This window comes from Mercenaria mercenaria, chromosome 18 (assembly GCF_021730395.1).
Source record: "Mercenaria mercenaria strain notata chromosome 18, MADL_Memer_1, whole genome shotgun sequence".
In the NCBI taxonomy this organism is placed as follows: domain Eukaryota; kingdom Metazoa; phylum Mollusca; class Bivalvia; order Venerida; family Veneridae; genus Mercenaria; species Mercenaria mercenaria.
In genome coordinates, this window is record NC_069378.1 from 39,629,698 (window position 1) to 39,651,279 (window position 21,582).

The 21,582-nt window shown below is 35.6% G+C and overlaps 1 protein-coding gene across 1 annotated transcript in view; it reads right to left on the reverse strand.

The window, feature by feature from the left end:
* Positions 1-14,906: 14,906 nt before the first annotated feature.
* The window catches only part of LOC128550701 (cyclin-dependent kinase 14-like), a 103,914-nt gene continuing 97,238 nt past the window's right edge, over positions 14,907-21,582 (reverse strand). The window contains exon 17 of the mRNA XM_053530269.1: positions 14,907-17,814. Coding sequence (XP_053386244.1) covers positions 17,690-17,814 — 125 coding nt within the window. The 3' untranslated portion in view covers positions 14,907-17,689. The remainder of the gene's footprint in view (positions 17,815-21,582) is intronic.

Here is a 21,582-nt window from a genome sequence, read left to right on the forward strand (position 1 = left end):
CAGTGTGAACTTTGACCCTTTTACATCTCAGTGATTGAACTTCTGTCCTTACATAACCGAGAAGGAACTTCTGGTCCTTAAATCTCAATGTGGACATTCGGTTTTACATTTCAGTGTTGAATTCTGTCCCTTTACATCTCAGTGTTGACATTCTGTCCTTAACATCTCAGTTGATCTTGGAATGACTGTGCGTTACAGTGTATATCTGATCAGGATTTATAATTATGTTTCCCACATCACTGTGTGGTGGGAGACATATTGATTTACTCCTGTCTGTCTGTCTGTCACAAATCTTGTCCGCACTCTTTTAAGTCGAACATTTCTCATCCGATCTTCACCAAAACTTGAACAAAATGTGTTTGCCAATAAGTCCTCGGTCAAGTTTGATAACTAGCCAAATCAGCTCAGGCACTTCGGAATTATGGCCTTTGAATTACCAATAGGCCACTTACTCCAACACTTATCCGATAGGCCGCTTACTCCAAAATATCAAATGTATATTTTCTGTGAGGTAAACAGTATATAAAGTCTGACTTACTATTCAGTGATTAGCAGTTGTGGGAGTACTGCGCTTTTTTACAGCGTGCTCTAGTCATTTATTTTTCGCTTGGCCTATGAAGTAGATGGTGGTATCCTACTTGACAGGGTGTCACTGTCCACATTGGTGTCTATACCTTGGTTAAAGTTTTCATGCACTTTCTCTCCCTTCTTCTCTAATATTATTTGGTGGATTTGCTTCAAACTTAAAAAAGTTATTTAACATCATTACCCACATGGTATGACACAAGGTACATTAATCTAGCAGAAATATTCTGTGCATCATGTCCCTTTAGTAGGAGTTTTAGTGGGTATTTTTGATACACTTTCAACCTATCTCTTGTTATTGCTCAGGTTACCAAGATTGGACTCAAACTGTTGTCCAACATCACCATCTGCATTTGAGGTATGTTCTAGTTTCTCCAGATATGCCCATTTCCTTTATTCAGCATCCAAGTAGACTAGCCCACTATCTCTTCTAACAGCTCTTCATATTATAACAGTTGGAGATACAGTAAATGGTTTATTTAAAACCACTCGTATATGTGTTAAAATAATGCACAGATATTGCATGAAATCAAGTACTGTACTAGCAGGTTAAGAGTTTTACTAAAAAGATTCATGATTTTAGTGGTCATGCTTTATTTTAGTTAAAATTTACAAGGTACTGTCGTCACTTGATCATCAACGTTGGTGTAGGTGTCTGCATTGGCATTTGTTAAAATTTTTGTTTAGTGGACACCTTTTCTCAAAAACTGTACAAGCTATAGCTTTGAAACTTTGCACACTTGTTTGTAATCATTAGTTGTCTATGTAGCCCAAGAATCATAACTCTGATATGCATTTTTTCAGAATTATGGCCCTTTTTGTTCTCGGAAAAGTTTAGTTTCTTGGTTGAAATTTTTGTTTAGGTCCACTTTTTCCCAAAAACTAAAAGAGCTACAGTTTTGAAACTTTTCACATTTTGTTTATCATTCAGTTAGTAAGTAGACCAAGAACTGTAACTCTTACCTGCATTTTGTCAGATTTATGGCCCGTTTTTGAAAATCTGAACTATAACTTTTTTTGCATATTGTCCAGCACTTGCAGAATAGGGATGGCACACGGAGGTTGTGCTCTTGTTATATAATTTGTAGTAAGATGCACTTGGGTGTGACTGTAACATACTGTATATAAAAACTGTGAGTCGGACAATTCCAGTGTACCTTTGTTGGTGATCTGTTAATGAATAATCTCCTGTTTCTCATTTATTTTGTGTTATTTATATATTTGTTATGTACTTATGTAACCATTATTGCATTTCATTTTGTAGATCATACTTAGGCCTTTTTTACATATTTGAAAATAATTATTTATTTTTCATAAACATTCCATTTTGTTGCTCTTTTAGATCGAGGAATGTGTGCTTTTAATACTAATGAAATTATTTCATTATATTTTTAGTTTTTGAAGTGGTTATTGTTTGATTATGGAAGAAGTGTGTTAACTTATAATTGAGTTGCTCAGCTGTGTTAAATATTTGAAGAAAAATGTAACATTTAATTATGAGGCACAGTAAATTAAGCATCAGATAGTTGTTAAAGAGTGCTCTCATAACTTTCTATTAAGATTTTCACAGTGAATACCTATAGAAACTGAGCACTTCCATGTTTGATTATGTGCAGTATTTATTAAGTGTACAGTAGGTAGCCTACATTTAGTTTTCCAGACTAACACTGTTACACTCCTTATCTGTTAAACTATATTGATAGTATCTGAGGTATTACTAATACTGACACGACATGTCATCACTGAGGTATGCAGCAATGGTATTTACCACAGCACATCCAATGGTTAATTCTTACCTGGAACTTGATTGTAGGTTTTTATTTTACATAGTTCGCCATTTTAGAATGTTATATTTCCGTCCAAAATAAAATACTTCAACATATCATGTAGCTCTCTTACATTACTTACATTTGATATTTATTTATGTCCGTCCAAACAAAAGTGCTGTAGTTTCCATGATAAATCTGTGCTGTCACCTTTTGAAAATGTATATTCACTTTTTATTCTTAATGTTGTAAAAGCTCACAGTACATGTAAAAAATATTTGAGATTGTTTTTTGGTTTCCCACAAAAATACAAGGTAGACAGCATGGCCATAAGTTTCAGCATGTGTAAATTGATTGAATAATTAATGCATTCCTTTTTTTTTTTTTTGAAAACAGCTGTATTCAGGTGATGTAGCATAATTTTTATGCATCCCATAGAATACACAATCTGTGTTATTGATTGAACTGTATAGATTATAACTTTGTAATGTATTATATATGATATTTCTACTCTTCTTGTGGCAAAATCTGTGGAAATCCTGGCCGTAACATACGGTCTTTCTAACTAGAGAAGCAGAAACCATTTCGATCCCAGGGAAGGTGTATGTTTCTCCATGATGCAGATTCATGTGGGGAAGTTGGCAGGTACTTGTTGGAGATCAGGGTGTACAGGTACAGAATCGAGGAACTCTTGTTTGGTGAACTGAGCACTGTTACATAACTGAAATACTGTTGAAAAATGGTGCTTAACCCAAAAGAAACGAAGCAAAACTGGTTTTTAGTTTTGTATTTTAGTAAGAGAAAATAAAGATTTTATTTAGAAACACATTCATTATCAAAACTTTAATAAATTGGTTAATTTTATTTAGTGGAAAGTTTTGCCTTTTTTGAGTCAAATGGAATGTTTTAACATTTCAGAATGTTGATGAAGATGTTTATTGTACAATTTGTTTAAAAACTCAAGAAAAGTATATACCTGTGCATGATATTTCTGTAGAAATTGCCAGCAATGTATGTACATGTAAGAGAGATTTCTGTAGGAATTTTAGGCAATGTATGTACATGTATGAGAGATTTCTATTCTATAGGAATTGCTCCTGTTTTATTTATACTTGCTCCCTTGTTTCACAAAGAATCCCAATTTTGTGATTTCTGTCATAAAAATAAAACATGATGAATGACATACTGGTAGTTGTTTTTCCTTTGAACTCTGTCTTTATTTTGTTTACAGCCGTGCAAGTGATGGTACTAAATATTAGTTTCAGTTTGATTTTTATATTATAACGGTCAAATATTTACCAGTTTTTTGTGTGAAGTCATCAGGACTTTAGAATTGAAAATCATGTCTTCTTCAGGACGTTCAAAATATACAATGGTTGGATTTTTGCCACATAAATCCATTGATTCATTGAACAAAGGCTTGATTATTGCCACATTAATCCATTGATTCATTGAACAAAGGTTTTATCATTGCCACATAAATCCATTGATTCATTGAACAAAGGCTTGATTCATCGAACATTCATTGATTCATTGAACAAAGGCTTGATCATTGCCACATAAATCCATTGAACAAAGGCTTGATCATTTGCCACATAAATCCATTGATTTAGTGAACAAAGGCTTGATCAAGGCCACATAAATCCATTGATTCATTGAACAAAGGCTTGATTCATCGAACATCCATTGATTCATTGAACAAAGGCTTGATCATTGCCACATAAATCCATTGAACAAAGGCTTGATCATTGCCACATAAATCCATTGATTTAGTGAACAAAGGCTTGATCAAGGCCACATAAATCCATTGATTCAGTGAACAAAGGCTTTATCATTGCCACATAAATCCATTAATTCAGTGAATGAAGGCTTGCTCATTGCCACATAAATCCATTGATTCATTGAACGAAGGCTTGATTATTGCCACATAAATCCATTGATTCATCGAACGAAGGCTTGATTATTGCCACAAATCCATTGATTCATTGAACAAAGGTTACATCATTGCCACATAAATCCATTGATTTAGTAAACAAAGGCTTGATTATTGCCACATAAATCCACTGAACAAAGGCTTGATTATTGCCATATAAATCCATTGATTTAGTGACAAAGTCTTGCCTTGCACTACAACAATCTACTATCTCCTTTCTGGATTAATTGCCACATAAACCACGCTTCAAGAACAAAGGCTTGATCATTGCTACATAAATCAACTGATTCAATGAACAAAGGCTTGATCATTGCCACTTAAATCCATTGATTCAATAAACAAAGGCTTGATCATTGCCACTTTAATCCATTGATTTAGTGAACAAAGGCTTGATTATTGCCACAACGAACACAACTTAAAACACAAGTGCTCAGGTGAGCTAAAAATAGAAAGCCATGAAGTACCTGTTTTTGGAATACTTCCAGTGGTTTTAAGCCTTTTTTAGAATATCAGGTGGTTTTAAGCCATTTTTAGCTCATCTGATTTTTTGAAAAAAAAAATGATGGGTTAATGTCATCACTTGAGCGGTTGTCGGCGTCGGCTCGTCGTAGCCTGGTTTAATATTTATGTTTATGTCAGCTAAACACAAACTATCAAAGCTATTGCCCCAAATTTTTAAAATATAAAAACCCTTTATTTTGTAACACTTCTTATCTAATCACACTCCCTCCCTTTTTTATTTTACACCCCCTTTTTTTATTAATTTGCCACTTGGAAATTCTTGTTCACCAATTATAAGTGACCCTGTATAGCAAGAAAATAACGCCATCTTGCTTTTTGCAAGATTTATGGCCCTTTTCTACTTAGTATGAAAATATCAGATTTCTTGGCTACGTTTTAGTTTAGGTCAACTTTTCTCCCAACTGTCAAAGCTATGCTTTGAAACTTGTGAATACTTGTTCACCTCATAAGCTGACCCTGTACAGCCAAGAAAATAACTCATTCTTTGCTTTTTGCAAGATTTATTGCCCTTTTGGACATAGGAAAATCAGTTTTCTTGGATTGTTTTTATTTTTAGGTCAGCTTTTATCCTAAACTATCAAAGCTATGCTTTTAAAACTTGCAACACTTGTTCACCATTCATAAGTTGACCCTGTACAGCAAGATAACATTACTCATCCTGCTTATTGAAAGTTTTATGGCCCCTTTTGGACTTAGAAAAATATCAGTGTCTTGGTTAAGTTTTATGTTTAGTCAACTTTTTCTCTTAAACTATCAAAGCTATTGCTTTGAATCTGCAACACTTGTTCACCATCCATAAGCTGACCTGTACAGCAAGCAGCGTAAACTCCATCCTGATTTTTGCAATACTTATTGCCCTTTTGACTTAAAAATCATTTTCTTGGTTGAGTATTAGGTTTAAGTCTAACTTTTCTCATAAAACTATCAAAGCTATTGCTTAAAACTTGCAAAGTTTTTCACCAATCATAAGTGGACATGTACATCAAGAAACATAACTTATCCTGCTTTTTGCAAGATTGATGGCCCTTTTTAGACTTAGAAAATCCATGGGAGGACATATTTCTATTACACAAAAAAATCAGATTGAGCGCAGCACCGCACAGGCGGTGGCTCTTGTTTGGAATCAGCAAGACGTGGTTTGAAACCCATTTTTGGAATACAACATGTGCGTCCTAACCTCTTTGGACACAATTAGTGCTGTTATTTTATCAATCTAAAAGTCTGAAACTTAGCCCTAAGCATGATATTAATCCTTCGTTGCCATAACTTTGCATTATGGCATATTTATAATGATACAACTGCACACTGTAGATTCAGGAGTTTCAAAGAAAGTTTCACACATTGATGAATGTGGGCTAGCGGTTATAACCTGTATATGGAATAATCTAGAGGTTCTAATAAATCCCCGTTCTGGGAATCCAACTAGTGGTTCTTACTTGGTCAAAATATTACCAGAGATTTTCAGACAGCAGAAGGCAAATAGATAAGACAAATAATGCCAATGTGGATTAATTTCGAAGAATGTATAAGAAATGTTGAAATATTGCATGATGAGTAGGACAGGTCTATTCAATTTTCTAATGGTCTAGCTAACAAGTAGAAAAGTTACGTACTCTTGCCTACACATAGAGAGAAGTGTTCAAAGATTCAAAGCCATATATCAAACAGTTCAGATAAAATACGGAATGGTACACAAAACTTAACTAATTTCTATGTCAAAAAAGGGCCATAACTGAGCAAAAATCCTTGTCCTAGTTACGTAGTCTTGCCTACATATGGAAACTTTGATGGTAAACAAGTGGTCAAAGTTTCACAACCATATGTCAAAAAGTTAGATAAAATATGGACTGCCACGAAAAACTTAACTGTCAGATTTTAAAGTCCAACAAGAGCTATCCAAAAGACGGCACACTCAACTTTTCTGTGCTCAACTCTAAATTAGAGCTTTGCCAGTAAAAGGGGCATAAATCTGTCAAAATTCTAATCAGAGTTATGGGGATTGTTTCTTATGGTGTAGCCTTTGATAGTAAAAAACTATTTTTAAGTTTCAAGTCAATAGCTTTGAGAGTAACAGATATTGGACGCTATATAAAACCTTAACCAAAAAATTCTAAGTTAAAATGGAGCATAACTCTGACAAAATTCAATCAGAGTTATGGGGATTGTTTCTCCTGGTGTAGACTTTCATAGTAAATAACTATTTAACGTTTACCCAACGGCTTGATAGTAAATAGAGATATTTGGACTTTATCAAAAAGTTAAACTAAAAAATTCTAAGTTAAAAAGGGCTAAATCTGTCAAAATTTAATCAGAGTCATGGGATTGTTTTTCCTAGTGTAGGACTGTGATAGTAAATAAACTATTTCAAGTCAAAAGCTATGATCGAACCAGGGATATTTGACTATATCAAAATACTTTAACCAAAAAATTCTAGTTTAAAAGGGACATAAATCTGTCAAAATTTCAAAATTCTGAGTTATGTCTATTTTAATCCCCCCCCCCTTCACAAGACCTCTCGGGATTGTTTCTCCTGGTGTAGACTTAGATAGTAAATAACTACTTTAGTTTCAAGTCAAAAGTTTGATAGTAACTGGTGATATCTGACTTTATCAAAAAATTTAACAACAGCGACGCCGAGTGGGGCGAGTGCATGCTCTTCCTTTCTTGAAACGTCAAGCGAAAAGGCAATAATTAAGCCAAATATCTTTGACATAGTTACATACTCTCGACTACAGATGGAGATCATGATGATGAACCAGTGTTCAAATTTTCAGTCACACGTCAAATAGTTTTGACAAAATGTGGACTTGTATGAAATTCAGCCAGAATACTTGACAGAGTTATACACTCTTGCCCACAGGTAGAGATTGTTATAACAAACAAGTAATAAAAGTTTCAAAGCCATATGTCAAATAGTATATGCAAAATATGAACTGGTACAAAAAACTTAACCATGATTTGTAAGTTAAAACGGACATAATTCCGACAAAATCCTTGTTAGAGTTATGTTCTCTTGCCTAAAACTGGACATGGTTATGGTACACAAGTGTTGAAAGTTTCAAAATTATATGTCAAAAGATTTTGTCAAAATGTGGACTGATACGAAAAACTTAACCAAGATGTGAAGCTGATACCATGGTGAGTAGGTTTGTTCTCCTTATTCTTTAAATTGAGCTTAAAATCTGTAATAAAAAACAAATACCTTCTTTTCAAAATCATGTATATTTCATTCAATTGCACAAAGTCGCAAATTCTACACAGGAGACAATGAATTGAATAACGATAAAAAAAAAAAAAAAACAAGCAAAAAGTTAAAATTATTACATCCAGTACAACAATTAAAGATACACTACACAGTTTGAGACAATGTTAGTCTAGCACTTCCAAGAAACAACGAGCTAACGTAAAACAGATTCATAGATTTCTATTTGGATATATACCAGTTTTTGAAGTTTTCAGAAAAGATACATCTGAATACAATGTGCTGAGGAACTGATACATTGGAATGGAAATTGTACAATAGCTGTTCTACAGAATTACAAGAAACTGTAAAATCTTCTGAAAACAAGCAAATTCAGTTAATTTTTATGCTCAGCCGAATAAGTTGTTTAATGAATGGGGAGACTACATTTTGAAAGATATTTAATGTATTTATAAACAAAAGGACCATGCAATGGTTTGTTGGTTCTTATTTCTTTACAAAATGGAGGGAAAAAACTTTGCCTATAGTGATCTATATTTGTATCAAGTTTCATGAAGATCCATCAATTGGTCACTTTGTTTTGTGGGAATTTATGAGTTTTAAAACAATTAACAGGCAATAACTCAGTTACTGAAGAAATCCTGCTGAAAGACATGCATGCAACACCACCCTACAGTTATCTATATTTGTGTTAAATTACAGGAAGATCACTCAATATGTGGGAATTTATGGATTGTAAAATAATTATAGGACAATAACTCAAAGTAGTGATCCTGACGAAGCTGGGCACATGAACCACTGCCCTGTAGTGATCTACATTTGTAAAAGATTTCATGAAGATACTTAGATGCAGTCAAAAATGCCTACTTTTTTTACCAAAATCAAGGTGGAAAACTCTGCTTTTACTCAGTCAATGGTGACAATACTAAATGCGAGCAAAGATCAATTACTAATTAATTATAATGTGAGGTTTGGTGACGCTGAATTTCCAATTTTTATTTACCAATTCAAGAGAAAGGTTTCTGCTTTTACTAGGTCAAAGGCGATAAAACTAATACGAGCAAAGGTCATATGCTAATTAATAATCATGTAAGGTTTGGTGATTCTAGCTTAAATGCTTTTTGAATTAAAAGCATTTTCAATTTCACAGGGACAGACCCATGGATGTACACACACATGAACAGCAGGATGGACAATGCCAAAACAATATCTCTCCATCTTTGTTGGGGGATAATAAAAGCAATGGTCATTTATATATTTTACAAAGCTGGAGCAAGTTTTTGTCTTCTGCAATTCATTAGACTTTTAACCCTTAACACATATATACAGAAAATATCTGTACCAAAAATTCTTATCAACATTACCTCAAAATTGTTTTAAAAGTGAGTCACACCCCCCACCCCCCCCCCCCCCAACACAAAAACCCCCCCCCCCCAAAAAACACCCCCCCCCCCCCCCCCCCCCCCCCCAATAGATAGCATTTTTAATAACAGTGAAAACACTCTGGAGCCAAAGGGTAAATAGTGAGTGTGAACAGGGAATTTGGAGAAGTGCAGGATGAAAAACAAGAGGGCCCTGAAGACCCTGTATCGTTCACCTGAAGAAAGTAGGTCAGTAGGTCACATTCCTGGTCACTAAGTCAGTTTTAAGTCGAGTGATGCAAAACGGTATAACGTATCCCAAATTTTCAAGCTGTATCTTAACAGAGGGCCTGAAGGCCCTGTATCGCTTCACCTGACTATTGACAAGATCAGATCATCTAGATTAACAATCTGACCAAGTTTCATTAAGATATGGTCATAAATGTGGCCTCTAGAGTGTTAACTAGCTTTTCCTTTGATTTGACCTAGTGACCTAGTTTTTGACCCCATATGACCCAGATTGGAACCTGACCTTTAGATCATTCAGATTAACATTCTGACCAAGTTTCATTAAGATATGGTCATAAATGCGGCCTCTAAAGAGTTAACTAGCTTTTCCTTTGATTTGACGTGGTGACCTAGTTTTGACCCCACATGACCCAGATTCGAACCTGACCTAAAGATCATCAAGGTTAACATTAAGGATGCATCAAGGATATCAAAAACCAAGGCTTTTTAAAGCTTGCAGAATGTTGTAAGTTAGCTTTTGATTGGCTAGCGGAAGGGTCGTCAGAACGTGGCTATCAATAGCTTGTTGTCAGATACTAAGCGTAGCGTAATAGGAGATGTACTTTAGTCAGATTGGGCCAAAATTGTGACCTTAGTGTTAAAAGCTTTTCCTCTGATTTGACCTGGGATGACTTGTTTTTGACCCCAGATGACCAGTATCAACTCGTTCAAGATTTTATAAGGGTAACATTCTGACCAAGTCTCATTAAGATTGGGCAAGACTGTGACTCTAGTTGTTAACAAGCTTTTCTTTGATTTGACCTGGTGACCTAGTTTTTGACCCCAGATGACCCAATATCAAATTCGTCCACAAAGTTTCATTAAGATTGGGCCAAAATTGTAACCTCTAGAGTGTTAAAAGTCAAATTGTTGACGACGGACGGACGACTGACGACGGACGACAGACACAGGGCGATCAAAAAAGCTCATCTTGAGCACTTTGTGCTCAGGTGAGCTAAAAAAAGACCCATGTTTATTACTGGGTATATACAGAATAGAATGACAGGATGCATGAATGGACAATTTTGATTCATGAGAACAATACAAGTTAAACTAAACCCACTGCTTATAGACTGACCATCTTTCATTCTTAGTTGTTGTTGTCTGTAAGACATGTAGAAATGACAGGTCTATACGTAACAAGCAAATATGTACAAGAATGAATATATAAAAGACATGTCAGTATATGCAGCTCATAACAAAACTATATTAAAGACAGACAAAAGAAGAAATATCAATATAAAAGGTAAAATAAATGCATATGATATATAAAACTCGCATGAATTTGACAGAAATGTAAATAAACATGGTTTTATTTAAAATAATCACAGATCTGTTTATGATACAGTAGCAATCAAGACTGAAGAAACATTTTCTTGCATTCTGTACACTAGTTTATAAGAAGATACAGTAAAACACCAGCCACTCAAAGTTACAGGGGGAGATGTTATTTAGGGTTTCCAGCTTTCCAAACATAGAGAATAAAATGGGACATTACTGACTGCCGGAGTCTACCTGGTACTCCAGTCTTCCATGCTGCAACAGACAGTGTTTCTCTGTATCAAATGTCAACAGTGACAGTTCCCTAGAGTGGTTCTACCGAGGCACTCTTCCTTGCCGGACATCACTGCCAGCCAGGTACCTAGGGTCTTCCTCCACCTGAAAATTCTCTTTGTGTTACACCTAAAATCTTAATGGATAAATATAACCGCTTACATGGACATGTAAAATCTTAAACAAATTTTCCTACAAAAAACTGTTAATCAATTCATATAGACAGTACCCAATACAAAATCTCAGACATGTAAATGTTTACACAAATGAAAGAAATTTAAAAAAATCAGTCTTTATTTCTACTGTTAGTTTGGGATAATAAAAATATTTGAACATGGAATTCTTTGCCTAAACATGATTTATTGGGTTTATATTAAATACAAAAAGTTTAGTTTGTCAATAACACAAAAGTGACCACAAAATTATAGTGGGCTCGTAACAGTTGTTTGTTTTGTATCTAAAATACACAATCATATGTCTCTATGATGTAACATATATACATCTTCAAATAGCAACATGCATACATCTGTATAATGTAACATATATACATCTTTAAATAGCAACATGCATACATCTTGCATACATAAATGTAACATGCATACATCTGTATAATGTAACATGCATACATCTGTATAATGTAACATATATAGTCAAACTTCATTCACTCCAACTTGGAAAATTCAAACACTACCCTTCGCTTGAACTCATCGTCGGGTCCCGGCAAAATTCTTATATTATGTATATTGTTCAAAGGCTCGAACTACCAATAACTGGAACTGATTTTGCCTGTCCTGTCCAGTTCAAGCGAATGAAGTTTAACTGCATATACCTTTAAAGAGCAACATGTATATATTTGGTTCACATAACACATCTTTAACAAGCATACATCTGGCAAGTAACACATAGAGGATATTTGTCTGTTTCAGTGTAAGATTGAAATTTATTTTATGCTCTTCTGTGAAATACTGAAATTTATCAGTGGATTAAAAATTGATATTTTTCACTGTTTCAAACAGTGAAAACTATAATTTTTATTTTTCACTGGCTCTGGAAACTAAAATTGAATTCGCAATGATATTGAATAATTAAATGATGAATTTCTTGCAAAATTATTTTTAGTAAGGTAAAGATGTATAGAAATAATATAGGATCATACATATTTAAATTTTATCATGATGATAGGTAAAAGAAATCAGGAAAAGGTAATGAATACTATTGTAGTATTTTCTACAAAGAAATATTGACGTCACGTCATTGATGACGTTACGATGCGGATGCACGTGACGTTGCGCGGACAAACTGAATATAATTTGGTTAAAAAAACATTAAAAAATTTCATAAATATACAGAAATTTGTTTGTTTCAGTGTCGGGGGATCGAAATATATTTACTCGTGAACACCTTAATTTACATTTTCACTCGTGGCTGTGCCACTCGTGAAAATATTTGCATTAATAGTGTTCACTCGGTGAAACTATATTTCGATCTTACACTGAAACAAACAAATATCCTCTATATTTTCACAAGTTAACATCAGATGGAATACTTTCATAAGTGGCTATATGAGTGGCATAGCCACGAGTGAAAATATAAAATATTGTATCCATGAGTGAAAGATATTTTGATCTTACATGTAAAACAAACAAATTTTCTTCTTATTTCATGTTTTGACTAAATTTTCCATTTTTATAGTTTCTTACCAGCGAAAAATATATTTGATATTTTTCACTGTGAAAATGTCAGATATATTTCACTCCAATATTTCAATAATTCACTGAAAAACATGTAATATATATGCATATGAAAACAGTATAAATGTTAAAAATTGAACTTTCTGAAGTTATCAATATTACACTTGATCATATTTTGTTCAGTGAATACTGTATAGTAAAACATGTGAACACAGTTTTCCTTGGATATAACAAAATATCAGAAATGTCAAATACACATTAAATATATCAGACCTGGAATCTTTAAAATACTACTTGCATTGAAGTAAGTAGCAGCAAGTAAAATCTGACCAAAAGAAACATTATTCAATCATTGAAAATTGTGAGTATATGAAATGAAAGCCCTTTGTCTGGTTAAAAGTCATGGCGTGTGTCTATATAACAGAAGAACAATCAAATGGGTCATAGTAGAAATAAAAATATGACAAAAAAATCTAAACATTTCAAAGCCACTTCCTCTAATAATCCCTACATTTTATTCAACATTAGCAGTTTAATACTGTCAGAGACATCATTTGTTAATTTGACAGGAATATCCTTTCGACCAATTGGTTCATCAACGTGCTTCATGTCTTCTATTTCTAAAAGCACCTTGATGCACCAATGAGTTACTTTGATGTTAATGAAATATCAAAAAATTTGAGCCTATGGAAATGAGTGGATGCATATACAACAAGGAATCAGTAAAACCAAATGAAGCTCCCCGATGCATGTGCTTGTAAACAGCTAACCGGTCTTTTTGTCTTTCCAAATAGAAGAAAGTGACATTGATATAAGTTTTCATAGAACCTTGTTCATACACGATTTGCAAAATCGGTAGACATTAATAAATTTTAGTCCATTTTACCCCATTGTTGCTGTGTTGTTCCTCCCTCCCCCTTATTATTTGTATGATTTGCAAAAATTAACATTAAACAGATAGAAAAATAAATTTTCAAGTCCAAATTGCCAATTACTTCGTAAGCATTTATGTGTGTGTGTGTGTGTGTGTGTGTGTGTTGGGTGGGGGGGGGGGAGGGGGGTGGAGACTGTGATAGTGAAAGAGAATACGGGTTCCGGACATTTGCCCCAAGTCATTTGCCCCCCAATAAAAAAGGAGGACTGCGACATTTGCCCCCCCAGTAGAAATGGTAGATAGGACATTTGCCCCCCAGTGCTTATTTTTTCGAAACGGACGTTTGCCCCCCAATATTTTTGTCCCCTAGTGATTTTTTAGGACACTTAGTAAAAAGATAATTTATAATATTGTAGATAATAATGTCTTTGTTTCTTCATCTTTCTAGTAGATCATTGCCAAATTAACAAGTTCATCTCCCCCCCATAATAAAAAAACAAAAATTGCACAATTAACAAGAGCACCGCGTGCGGGTGCTGACGCTCATCTGTTTTTTTTGTATAATAGAAATATTGTCCTACCCATGATTTTCTAAGTCTAAAAAGGGCCCATCATTCTTGCAAAAGCAGGATAGAGTTATGTTTTGATGTATGTGTCCATTATGATGGTGAAAAAAAACTGTTGCAAGTTGTAAAGCAGTAGCTTTGATAGTTTATGAGAAAAAGTATTACTTAAACATTAATTACTCAACCAAGAAAATGATTTCTAAGTCCAAAAGGGGCAATAATTATTGCAAAAAGCAGGATGAGTTATGTTGCTTGCTGTACAGGGTCTGTTATGATGGTGAAACAGTGTTGCAAGTTTTCAATAAGCAATAGCTTTGTTAGTATTAATGAGAAAAAGTTTCCCTAAACATAAAACTTAACCACGAAATTGATATTTTCTAAGTCAAAAGGGGCCATAATCTTGCAAAAAGCAGGATGGAGTTATGTTGTTGATTACAGGGTCAGCTTATGATGGTTGACAAGTGTTGCAAGTTTTTAAGCAAAAGCTATGAAGTTTAGGATAAAAGCTGACCTAACATAAAACTTAACCAAGTAAAAGATTTTCTAAGTCCAAAAGGGCAATAATTCTTGCAAAAAGCAAGATGGAGTTATGTTTCTTGATGTACATGGTCTGCTTATGATGGTTAACAAGTATTCCAAGTTTCAAAGCAATAGCTTTGATAGTTTAGGAGAAAAGTTGACCTAAACATAAAACTTAACCAAGAAATCTGATATTTTCTAAGTACAAAAGGGGCCATAAATCTTGCAAAAAGCAAGATGGAGTTATGTTTCTTCCTATACAGGGTCAGCTTATGATGGTGAACAAGTATTCCAAGTTTCAAAGCAATAGCTTTGATAGTTTAGGAGAAAAGCTGACCTAAACATAAAACTTAACCAGGCAACGCCGACGCCGACGCCGACAACCGCTCAAGTGATGACAATAACTCATCATTTTTTTTCAAAAAATCAGATGAGCTAAAAAATTATAACATTGTTATGTGCACTTTTATCACTCTATAATAGGCTATTATTTACCTTAACACCTGAATGTAATTAACATATTCATCAAATTTTTATCAATAAAATACATTTTTTTTACTGAAAATTGCCTTTTAGAGTAATTTTGATAATTAAACAACATAAAACACAGTATATCTACTGGCACATAGGATAAAAATACTGGGGGGCAAATGTCCATTCTAAAAATAAGAAGTGGGGGGCAAATGTCCTATCTGCCATTTCAACTGGGGGGCAAATGTCCGGTAGTATGTTTTTTCATTGGGGGGGCAAATGTCCTGGGGGGCAAATGTCCTACAATCAGAGAATACACATAGCTAAATTATAACATTTCATACAAATACTAAGCAAGGTAAGCTTGGTCTATAGAATGGCTGAAATTTAGCTAAATTTTGTACAGAGTTACATTAATCCATGGTATTCACTGTAAGATTGGTCAATCCACCAACAATATCAAAATATACAACAAATTTCTGTAGATTAGCATGGACAGTTGTTGGTCACAGACAAGAATCAGTTACCACTAACATAATATAACATAGAAAACCATTCCTACTGTTAAGAAAGTGCATGGAATTATAGACTTTTATCATCTTCTAGGTAGAGCAAAACAGCACTCCCTCCAGCACTGCTGGCTTGTGCAAAACTGAAACCTTCCCTCTTTAATCCAAATGGTAAATTATTCTCCTGTATGGTTTATTCCGTTTCATAATTAATGGACAAAATGTTTATATCAAGCAAACTTAGAAATTTCTCTGTTGTTGTACAATCTACATATGCTTTAATTATCATGTATCACTGTTAATTCTGTGAATAGTGTGTAAACAATGACAGAGTGAAAGAATTCTCAAGTGAACATAATCAGCATCTGAATTACTCAATACCCTCAACAACTTCAGTATTTTATTCAAGCTTTTGCGATCTCGAGTGATCAGTGTTTTAACAGTTAGTTACAACACCTTGCCTCATTTTCTACGGTAAATTTCCCTGCAATATCAACATATTCAAAAACATAAAAGTAGCATTTTCACGAACAAATGGTACACCTACAAAATGCTTAGTACAGGAATATCATTAATTACCTACAGTTCTGTACCTAAGAACTATTCAATACAGGTCAAAGATAGAGAATATTGTACACTGTCTTCAGCATTATGTCCTTGCTGAGAATTCTGCTTCAAGTTGTTGAATATTAGGGAGTAGCAATCTTAACACTCTGATCACAGCATTAATGCACAGCTGATTTTTTTTTCTTCAGAAAAATGATCTCATACAACAGATAATTCACATTCCATCCAATTAAGAACCACTACAGAATAGACAAAGTACACATGTATATAATTAAAGTAGCTACTTTTCAATGAACAAAGACCTGTCTATACGAAGTTTGCTTTAAAAATGGAATGTATAAATTCATTCCTGAAATGCTCAACAATCTCCAGTTTTAATTCACGACACAAAATATCTTTCAACCTTGCACAGCCTTACTGGTTATATCAAAATAAAGCACACATGTTTCCTGATATAAAGTCCACAGAGGTAAAACTGAAATTATGTTTATCCTTTTACCTGAAAATGGAGATTTGTGACACTTCCGAATTTAATTCAAAACAGTAGATGCTACTCTGTAACAACTTGCAATAAACTCCATTTATCAGCATTTATTAAATTCTGGGAAATAGAATTGTTAACATCAATGCTTTTACTTTAAGCCATTGTAAACTGATGCTGTATTCAACTTGTATTTATAGTAATGACGAAAATTGCATATTTCCAACTCTCTCAGGATACAACATACAAATTTCCATTCTTATATACAGGAGTACTTTCAACTGAGTCTTTGCATACCTTGGTTTTAATATATCCACATAACAACAGAATAAACACAGTGAATTTGTGCTGGTGCATCCTGGGGTGTGAAAATGATGTTTGTTTTGATAGCTGGTCTCCAAACAATGTTACTCCGCAACTTTTATACAAACACACATTCAACTTGTTCTATTATTGAATGTCATGCTGCTATTCCTCAATATATAAAGCCCAAATCACTCTGTTTTCACAGAAGCAATATCATCTTATATTCATTTAAACTTTTTAAATATTTGCACTTTCGATTTTATAGTGCACATATATTCTTGAACACTATATTTGTTTTGATCAATAAGATACGTTTGTATGTTGTCTTCTGCTTTTAGTTTGATGTTAGTAATTTATGTACCTTTTATAACTCTTTCAAGATTTTTTCACTTTGAGTGAAGTTTAGAATACTGACTTGGCTTAGATTAATAAATAAGCTCCCATCAGTTTTTTGACATATATTAAATGCACTGATTATTACACAAAGAACAGATTTACACTTTGAGTGTAGTTCTAATTCTTGACCGGCGTGTTGGCTTTGAAGGAGACATAGATTGGGAAATCATATCGTCCATTTCCGGGTACAGTGCTAAACCAGGAATGTTGAATAAAGAGGAAGCTGAAAGAGATAAAATCCAGTCATTAAATATGTTTAAAGTTTCGACACATTGTAAACATCATAGAACTTACAATAAAGTTATATAATCTTTATAAACTTTGTAAATGAATGTGAAATTGCCTATGTTTTCAACTTTCTTTTCTTTGCCGAAATTTTGTCTCTGAATATTTTTCATCAAGCTGAGTTACCTCTATCATTAATATGCTGAGCAAGCTCTATCAACACTATGCTGGCAAACTGAGCTTGCTCTATCAACACTATGCTGGCAAGCTGTGCTAGCTCTTTCAACAATATGCTTGCATGTTATGCTACCTCTATTAACACTATGCTGGCAAATTGAGCTTGCTCTATTGACAATATGCTGGCAAGCTGTGCTAGCTCTATTATCAATATGCTGGCAAGCTGAGCTTGCTCTATCAACAAAAATCTGGCAAGCTGTGCTAGCTCTATCAACACTATGCTGGCAAGCTGTGCTAGCTCTATCAACACTATGCTGGCAAGCTGTGCTAGCTCTTTCAACAATATGCTTGCATGTTATGCTACCTCTATTAACACTATGCTGGCAAATTGAGCTTGCTCTATCGACGATATGCTGGCAAGCTGAGCTAGCTCTATCAACAAAAATCTGGCAAGCTGTGCTAGCTCTATCAACACTATGCTGGCAAGCTGTGCTAGCTCTATCAACACTATGCTGGCAAGCTGTGCTAGCTCTTTCAACAATATGCTTGCATGTTATGCTACCTCTATTAACACTATGCTGGCAAATTGAGCTTGCTCTATCGACGATATGCTGGCAAGCTGTGCTAGCTCTACTATCAATAAGCTGGCAAGCTGTGCTAGCTCTATTATCGATATGCTGGCAAGCTGAGCTTGCTCTATCAACAAAAATCTGGCAAGCTGTGCTAGCTCTATCAACACTATGCTGGCAAGCTGTGCTAGCTCTTTCAACAATATGCTTGCATGTTATGCTACCTCTATTAACACTATGCTGGCAAATTGAGCTTGCTCTATCGACGATATGCTGGCAAGCTGTGCTAGCTCTACTATCAATATGCTTGCAAGCTGTGCTAGCTCTACTATCAATATGCTGGCAAGCTGAGCTTGCTCTATCAACAAAAATCTGGCAAGCTGTGCTAGCTCTATCAACACTATGCTGGCAAGCTGTGCCAGCTCTATCAACACTATGCTGGTGAGCTGTGCTAGCTCTTTCAACAATATGCTTGCATGTTATGCTACTTCTATCAACACTAAACTGGCAAACTGAGCTTGCTCTATCAACACTATGCTGGTGAGCTGTGCTAGCTCTTTCAACAATATGCTTGCATGTTATGCTACTTCTATCAACACTAAGCTGGCAAACTGAGCTTGCTCGATCGACAATATGCTGACAAGCTGTGCTAGCTCTATCAACACTATGCTGGCAAACTGAGCTTGCTCTATCAACACTATGCTGGTGAGCTGTGCTGGCAAACTGAGCTTGCTCTAACAACACTATGCTGGTGAGCTGTGCTAGCTCTATCAACACTATGCTGGCAAACTGAGCTTGCTCTATCAACACTATGCTGGTGAGCTGTGCTAGCTCTTTAAACAATATGCTTGCATGTTATGCTACTTCTATCAACACTAAGCTGGCAAACTGAGCTTGCTCTTTCAACAACATGCTGACAAGCTGTGCTAGCTCTATCAACACTATGCTGGCAAACTTAGCTTGCTCTATCAACACTATGCTGGTGAGCTGTGCTAGCTCTATCAACACTATGCTGGCAAACTGAGCTTGCTCTATCAACACTATGCTGGTGAGCTGTGCTAGCTCTTTCAACAATATGCTTGCATGTTATGCTACTTCTATCAACACTAAGCTGGCAAACTGAGCTTGCTCGATCGACAATATGCTGACAAGCTGTGCTAGCTCTATCAACACTATGCTGGCAAACTGAGCTTGCTCTATCAACACTATGCTGGTGAGCTGTGCTAGCTTTATCAACACTATGCTGGCAAACTGAGCTTGCTCTATCAATACTATGCTGGTGAGCTGTGCTAGCTCTTTCAACAATATGCTTGCATGTTATGCTACTTCTATCAACACTAAGCTGGCAAACTGAACTTGCGCGATCGACAATATGCTGACAAGCTGTGCTAGCTCTATCATCACAATGCTGGCAAACAGAGCTTGCATTATCAACACTATGCTGGTGAGCTGTGCTAGCTCTATCAACACTATGCTGGCAAACTGAGCTTGCTCTATCAACACTATGCTGGCAAGCTGTGCTAACTCTATCAACACTATGCTGGTGAGCTGTGCTAACTCTATCAGCACTTTGCTGGTGAGCTGTGCTTACTCTATCAACACTATGCTGGCAAACTGGGCTTGCTCTATCAACACTATGCTGGTGAGCTGTGCTAACTCTATCAGCACTTTGCTGGTGAGCTGTGATAACCCTATCAACACTATGCTGGCAAACTGAGCTTGCTCTATCAACACTATGCTGGTGAGCTGTGCTAACTCTATCAGCACTTTGCTGGTGAGCTGTGCTAGCTCTATCAACACTATGCTGGCAAACTGAGCTTGCTCTATCAACACTATGCTGGTGAGCTGTGCTAACTCTATCAACACTATGCTGGTGAGCTGTGCTAACTCTATCAGCACTATGCTGGTGAGCTGTGCTTACTCTATCAACACTATGCTGGCAAACTGGGCTTGCTCTATCAACACTATGCTGGTGAGCTGTGCTAACTTTATCAGCACTTTGCTGGTGAGCTGTGATAACCCTATCAAAACTATGCTGGCAAACTGAGCTTGCTCTATCAACACTATGCTGGTGAGCTGTGCTAACTCTATCAACACTATGCTGGTGAGCTGTGCTAACTCTATCAACACTATGCTGCTGAGCTGTGCTAACTCTATCAACACTATGCTGGTGAGCTGTGCTAGCTCTATCAACACTATGCTGGCTAGCTGTGCTAACTCTATCAACACTCTGCTGGTGAGCTGTGCTAGCTCTTTCAACACTATGCTAGCAAGCTATGCTACCTCTATCAACACTATGCTGGCAAACTGTGCTAGTTCTATTAACACTATGCTGGCAAGCTATGCTACCTCTATCAACACTATGCTGGCAAACTGAGCTTGCTCTATCAACACTATGCTGGTGAGCTGTGCTAGCTCTATTAACACTATGCTTGCAAACTGAGCTTGCTATATCAACACAATGCTGTTGAGCTGTGCTAGCTCTATCAACACAATGCTGGCAAGCTGTGCTAGCTCTATCAGCACTATGCTGGCAAACTGTGCTAGCTCTATTAACACTATGCTGGCAAGCTGTGCGAGCTCTTTCAACACTCTGCTGGCAAACTGGGCATGCTCTATCAACACAATGCTGGCAAGCTATGCTACCTCTATCAACACTATCCTGGCCAGATGAGCTTACTCTATCAACACTATGCTGGTGAGCTGTGCTAGCTCTATTAACACTATGCTGGCAAGCTGTGTGAGCTCTTTCAACAATATGCTGGCAAGCTGTGCTAGCTTTTTCAACAATATGCTGGCAAGCTGTGCTACCTCTATCAACACTATGCTGGCAAGCTGTGCTAACTCTTTCAACAATATCCTGGCAAGCTATGCTACCTCTAACAAACTATGCTAGCAAACTGAGCTTGCTCTATCAACACTATGCTGGCAAGCTTTGCTTGCTCTATCAACACTATGCTGGCAAGCTGTGCTAACTCTTTCAACAATATGCTGGCAAGCTATGCTACCTCTATCAAACT